We start from the raw sequence: 7,500 nt of genomic DNA on the forward strand, positions 1-7,500 counted from the left end.
TAATATTAGCAGTGCACCTCACCAAACTAACTTTCAAAATGAAACATTTGCATAGCAGATGTGCAATTCACACCGTTATAAGTGGCCAGAGTAGAATGTTTGTTTTTAACCTTTTTATTATTTTTTTTATAAATGTATCTCTAACTAATTCCTTATATCCTAATATCTTCATTTAGCCTTTAGTGAGGGAAAAGCCTTTTTTCCACGTAACTCACACACACATAAGGTGCAACTCAATATCTAACCTTCCATCCTTGTGTCCTCGTGCTTCACTGACGGCCCACCTCCGTGAAGAAGGCAGTAGGCTCGTTTGTGACGGCGCAGTAAGATTTTTGCTAGGCAGTGGGCATGCACATTTCAGTTTGATGCATTCTGGTTAGAATTTTCGGTCTATAAGCACTAATACATACAATGTTAATGCCTGCATAAGTAACTTGTAAAGCATATACTAAGCAAATGCTAAGGTCTACTAGGTCCTTACTAAGGTTAAATTGGTAATAAATCCCCTATTGTGCAAGAACAAGACATTTGCGAATACATGCCTAACAAATGTTTGATTTTGCTTTGTACATGCCTTAAAAGTTACTTATACAGGCAGGTATCCCTAAAATAAAGTGTTACCGAATTTTCTAACCACAATGCATCAAACTGACTAAGTACGCATGCCCACTGCCTAGCAAAAATCTTACTACGTCGTCACGAACGAGCCTAATGCAGTTTAGGGGAGGCTAGACAGGGACGATCCAAGGAGCGACCAACTAGGCAATTGCCTGGGGCGTCATTCGCAAAGGGGTAACACCTTTGCGAAACCCCATTCCCAAGGATATAGGGAAAATCGCCAATTAGAAATATATTAAGATATTATTTCTGTATTATTACAACTATTTTCCCTGCCGTCAACTGAGGCAGAGCCACTTTTTGGCAGGCTTTTCCCCATTCAACATCCCATTTGCAAAAATAAGAAAATGACCTAATCATTATAAGTATTTTTTGGATATTGAATAAAACTTATCATTAATGGCGTCTTGCCTCGCGAGGCTACAAGCGAAAGAATAAGCTAGGAGATTAGATATTGAGTTGGACACATACACTAACGATGTCACCAGGTGGATAAGTAGTATCCTACCCATCCAGTACTTGACAGGCACCTATGCAACTACCTGAGGGTGTTTGTGTTTAGTTTGTTAAGTCTTTCTTTGTTTGTTTATTTCTTTGTTTGTTGTGTTGTGTTACACTGAGCTTGCTTGTTTTTACAAGACCTCGTTTGTGCCTCCTCCTGTACAGTTGTAATGTACATATATAGATATGATGAGAATAAAGTGTTTTCACCAGCAAATACAGCCATTTCTTTCTGGATTTGTTTTTTTTTATAGCAGTCAAAGACATGGAGAATAGGCATTTGAATTTTGTTGTTTGCATTTTACTATTTATTTACAGGCTATTCTATTTTTCTCCATTGAAATCGAACCTTTTTCAAAGGTGTAACACCACGCTTGACGTGCAGGGAAGAGGTTGTCTAATTTTCTGAAGACAAATCTGTACTCTGCTGTAGTCACACCAACAATGTTGATACACAATATTGATGTGACGACTTGTCCTCCCGTTACTCCTATTCACGTCATGTTGCATTGAATAATGCAAATGATGCAATATGTTGAATTGAATTGACAGCCCTGACACTCTCACTAATGAAGTGCTAATTAATTACCTCTGCCTGTGCGTACCACCCTCCTGTGAATGATGCTACATATGTCCCATGATGTTTCTCTCTCTCTCTCTCTCTCTCTCTCTCTCTCTCTCTCTCTCTCTCTCTCTCTCTCTCTCTGCCAGCTGTTAATAATCTATGGCTCATGAGGCCGCCAGAGCTGTCTGATGTGACATGGTAAATAGACACTTGTAAGTCTTAATTGTCCCAAAGGGATAATAGTTTTTGCACATCGCATAAACGTCCACTTTGTCAGGAACAGCAGTGGCAGATGTTATTGACTCACGTCTCACAGTAGCCTGATAAACCAGACTAAGTTGCTGTTTCCATGTAGCACGATTTTTTTTAGCAGGGTATTTTTTTCTCCTGTTTTGGTGTAAACGCAACATGTGGATAAAAATAAATCCTCCATTGTAACAAATGCGTTTCAGACCCCTAAATAGGATATTTTCAAATCCTGCTATTTTATATCTGGATTTTAAATATCTGCTAGGTGGAAACGGAAGGCCAAAACCAATGTAACCAGGAGAAAAAAAATATCCACATATAAAAATATCCTCCTACAGTACGTGGAAACATCTCCTAAATGTGGGATTGGATGTTTAATTTAGTCTGGCCCCGATTAAGGATACATCCGAAAATTGTTGGCGAGAACAACCCGTTGTCTTTCAAACCATACCTGAGCCTATAGGCCAACGCTCTGACCAATCAGCGCCATCTTTCATGTTGTGCTTTCCCAGCGTTGAGGGCTTCGTCGCCACTCCCTCAGAACCCCGCCCACTTTGTTTGCAAATCTGTGCGTTGTGATTGGTTTGCCAGATTCAGGGCTATTTGCCAGTTCACAGCTATGGATCAAGGCAAGACCAGTCACAGGTAAAAATAAAAATTGACCGCCAGCGGGTGCCGCTAGTTTAGGTAGTCTCACAAGGAAGTTGTAATATGTACAACTCTGGGGTGCATTTCTCGAAACCATAGTTGCTAACCATGTTAGCTACTTTGTTGTTTGCAATGCAATTTCCCATTGGCAACTACCCAAGTTGCCAACTGGCTGGCTAACAACTATGCCTTCGAGAAACGCACCCCTGTTCTGACTGTTCTGAGGCCTTAATTAAACTTAAACACAATGAAATGTCCTGCACATTAGGTGCCCTGTTGTGACTGTGTGCATGCGTGCACATGTGTGCATGCATGAGGGGAAGTGTCTAATCTCCTAACGAAGCCAATTGGAGCCAATTTGGATTGGAGCCAATTTTGGTCCCCTAGGTAGGGGAAATTCTTTCTCTGCATTTATCCCATTTGGACTAGTGAATCACATTGAAGTACACACACTAGTCCGTAGCAGTGGGCTGCCTGCTGAGCGGCGCCCGGGGAGCAATGTGGGGGTTAGGTGCCTTGCTCAAGGGCACTTCCCGGTCGGGGCACTGAACCGGGAACCCTTGGGTTACCAACCCAGTGCTCTACCCACTGAACCACGACTGCCCCACGACTGTCCGGGAAATGTCCTGTGCATGGGTTCGTGGGTTCGTGCGTGTGTGCGTGTGCTCTGTGCAGGGCCGTCGCTAGGCATAGGCAGACCAGGCGGTCGCCTAGGGCGCCAAATGTCTTGGGGGCGCCAAGTCCCGCAGAATTAAAACATTAAGCGAAATGAAGCATTAAGTTTTACATTGACAATTATTATTAATTATTAATGAGTACATATGTAGGTAGTAGATCAAATGCGGTCGATCAGATATATGTATGACACTATGTTTACTCATGCCTTCTAATTCCACCAAAAGCAAAGAGTGTAGATCACTCCGCCAGTATGGCACTATAGCTCCATAACAGCCCAAAAAGTGCATGCATGGTTATTTTAGTGCGACGGGATGCTGGTCTCGCCGAACCATAGTGCAGTGTACTAATTTCCAAAGTGTAAAATTGAACTTAAGACGCACCATGTGTCTCCTCTAGCCGCCGTGAACAGCTGTTTATCTGTCATCCCCAGTCAATCGAGCCCCACGTTGATCTCACGCACCGGCCCTGGCTCTGTGCGTCTGTCTGTGTTGGGCTGTCTGGGGCCTGTCTGGGTCTCGGCACGTCTTCCCCACCTCCCGTCTGCCATCTGCACATAATGCAAACAAACGAGACGGCAGGCGAGCAGTGACGGGCGGCATTCTAAGATGAGACGATACGAGAGGACACGAGATGAGATGAGATGAGACGAGCGTCCAATTAAAGTGATGGATGTCCAGATGTGTATGAGTAGGCAGAAGCGACTAACTGAATGGCCGTGTCCTCAGGCAAATTGCATCACGTATCTCTAGTGCCATCACTGAGCCCGTGTTTTAACTTTTTAACTCCAGAACACAACCACTCCAGCATATATCCTCACCTACTACATGCACATATGCTATAACTTACTGAATTTATATTATATTATATTATATTATATTATATTATATTATATTATATTATGTTATATTTATATTATATTATATTATATTATATTATAGTATATTATAGTATATTATATTATATTATATTTCTATCATATTCATATCATATATCATATCATATCATATCATATCACGTTAGATTATGTTAGATAAGATTAGATTAGATTAGATTCTTTATTGTCATGTCAATTCCATCAGGATCAGCATTAGTCAGATCTGTTCGGACTCTAATCTCATATACAGTACAAGTACATACATGTAGACACCATTTACATACATCAACATCCTCATACATCCACATACCTGTACGTACAATACATATACACATACTTCTCTCCTCCACATAACACACCCATACTTTTTAACCACCCCCTCTCATTTACCCAGCTATGCCACCACACATGCAGTACATTTGTCTACATAAAACACAAAGATTCACTGATTACTTCATCACTTCAGTTAAGTAGTAGGCTATACAAAAAATGACTTATGAATTTATGAATCACAATAATGACTGCAATAACAACAATACAACTCTACTGTGTACTTGTATGCCACACTGAGTTTAACACAAAGGGTGTAGTAGCTGATAAAGGAACACAATTCAGAACTCAGAGAGTGCAGACCTTCACCAAGGAAGCTGTTTGATAGAACATTTGTCTATGTTACACCCTATTTTTAGTTTTACTTTCTGCATTCTTTTTGTGGAGTTACAAACTGGAATGTCAAAATTCGGCCTGTCCCGCTATTTGTCATCAGGGGCGTCTAGATTTCTAGGCTAGCAATGATGAAGAATCTTTTTTTTAAAAGAATCCTGGTTCCGGTTCGTGATCAGAATCACCACCAAAATGTAATTACTTGTTCCTATGTCTTTTCCAACAACCACAAAGTTTCATCCAAATCTGTTAATATGTTTTGAGTTATCCTGCTGACAAACAGGCAGACAGACCGACAGACAGGCAGACAGACAGACAGACAGACAGACAGACAGACAGACAGACAGACAGACAAACAGGCAGACAGACAGACAGACAGACAGACACCGACACGACCGAAAAACATAACCTCCTTGGTAGAGGTAAATATATACATGACAAGTTGTACTGTAGTTGCAGCCTTGTGAAATACTGTGGTTCACTTGCAGACAGTTACTCGTATTTATTACTGCGGTAAGAATTACTACTGGAATTGGAATGGCTTAACTGAATCAGATCCATGTTCTAGCACTCCTAATGCACATACTATACATCAAATACACTTATTTAGGCAAAGTCAAAGTGTACTTTGTCCAAAAAAATCTATGTGGCAACAGGCCTTACCACAAGAAGATTGAAATTGCTTTTGACCGGCCTTAAATTAAACATATTGATTTAGACATTAACAATCATTACACACACACACACACGCACGCACGCACGCACGCACGCACACACACACACACACACACACACACACACACACACACACACACACACACACACACACACACACAAACACAAACACACACCACACATATTACACACACACACACATACACACATACGCTAGATAGACACTCTAGGTCTAACATAGTGACATACGTTGGCAAACGGTTAAGTAAACAACTCGTACAAATGCACAGGGAAAGAAAATCAATAGGAAGCCCTCCTGCTAGCCAATATTGACGCTATTAACAAGGCACTATGTCAACACACACCTCAGACCCAGTGTTGCCAGATTGGGCTGTTTCCCGCCCAGTTGGGCTGCTTAGGATGGCCTGTGTGGGTAAAAATGGCATTTAGCAGAAAATCCTGCCCAATTTGTGCCATATAGGAATCAATAGAATTGGGTGGGATTTGTTGCTTCTAGGCGGGTTTTGAGCATTTTTTGGGCTGGAAATCATTAGCCTCATCTGGAAACCCTGCTCAGACCGGCATAACAAGGTGTAAATAGTACATTTTGAAAAATCTCTGCACACGGCACAACAGGAAACAAGGAAAACCTAAAATAGCATGGTGTCACACAATAAGATATTTATACACTTTTATTTATTTATTTATTTGTTTATTTAAAGGGACACTGTGCAGGAAATGGTCAGAAAAGGTACTGCAACTATGCTGCTCATTGAAACTGGGTTGCCTATTGCCAAATTTGATCTTTTCATGAAAGTTTGCTAAGTAATAAACTAATATTTTCTAGTATGACCCAAGTACAGTCATTTTTGCAGCTAAAAATGGCTATTTCTGGAAATTCAAAATGGCAGACCATGGAGAAGATCCCCCTTTTCATGTATGAAAAGTGAATTTTTTCCAGTCATAGTGAATACTTTGAATTTGATGGTGCTGGTAAGTATTCATGAAAAAGGAAACATTAGTAAGGTAACTAAGGTAGTAAAAGGTAACATTATTGACAGTGTGCAGACCTACTATACGCAAGGGGCATAACTTCAGTGACATTTCCTTGAGTTTACGTGATGCAGGCACACGCTACTTGAAACCAGTCTATGAAAAAGTGCCACTCGGAGAGTAGGAGGTACCCAACTTCAGATGAATATTGTGAATTTGTGCCGACCTTTGGGTTTGTAAGACTTGCATTTTTTAATTCCTCACACTTTTTTTGCACCAGAAACAACCAATAAACCTTTTGGGTGCGACCACATAAATAAAGTCCTTTCATCTCTGGGACTATACCTCCTTCACCTAAAGGTGTCACTGCCACAATGAAATGACCGAATGCTGGTAATATTGAAGACTAATATTTGCATAATAATATTTGTTGAGCAGTCCACAGATCTCTGTTGAAACAGTGATGTGTTGTATGTTTATAGCCCAAGCCGTAGAAGCCAAATGGGACTGATTTACATTACACACACACACACACACACACACACACACACACACACACACACACACACACACACACACACACACACACACACACACACACACACACACACACACACACACACACACACACACACACACACACCTACGGACTGAGCTGTGTATGCTGTGTGTAGGGTGTGCGGATCTGATGAGCTTGGAGAGTATGAGTGCCCCGGAGAGGAAGAGACAGGGCTACATCCACGAGCTGATCCAGACAGAGGAGAGATACCTGGAAGACCTGGAGCTGGTGCTGGAGGTACTGAAACCTTTTTCTGTTGTTTTATCAAAAAGGGAGTCCAAGGGAGTCCTCTTCTTGTGCAAAAATATTAAAAAACCTTTATTTGAACATGGCTATTAAAAACATGAGGGCAGAGACCCACGCGTAGCAGTGCAGAGCCTTCTTCAGGGTACTGCTCAAACTGGATTTCGTAATGATATACACCTGCCCAGCACAGGTAATGAGTCCACATGAGTCCACCATCTTCTTTGTTGTTTG

At 41.3% G+C, this 7,500-nt stretch overlaps 1 protein-coding gene across 1 annotated transcript in view; it reads left to right on the forward strand.

Moving 5' to 3' along the window:
• Positions 1 to 7,500, forward strand: part of itsn2a (intersectin 2a) — a 135,755-nt gene that overhangs the window by 109,511 nt on the left and 18,744 nt on the right. The window contains exon 29 of the mRNA XM_063222197.1: positions 7,139 to 7,260. Within this exon, the coding sequence (XP_063078267.1) occupies positions 7,139 to 7,260 (122 nt within the window). The remainder of the gene's footprint in view (positions 1 to 7,138; positions 7,261 to 7,500) is intronic.

This window comes from Engraulis encrasicolus, chromosome 18 (assembly GCF_034702125.1).
Source record: "Engraulis encrasicolus isolate BLACKSEA-1 chromosome 18, IST_EnEncr_1.0, whole genome shotgun sequence".
In the NCBI taxonomy this organism is placed as follows: domain Eukaryota; kingdom Metazoa; phylum Chordata; class Actinopteri; order Clupeiformes; family Engraulidae; genus Engraulis; species Engraulis encrasicolus.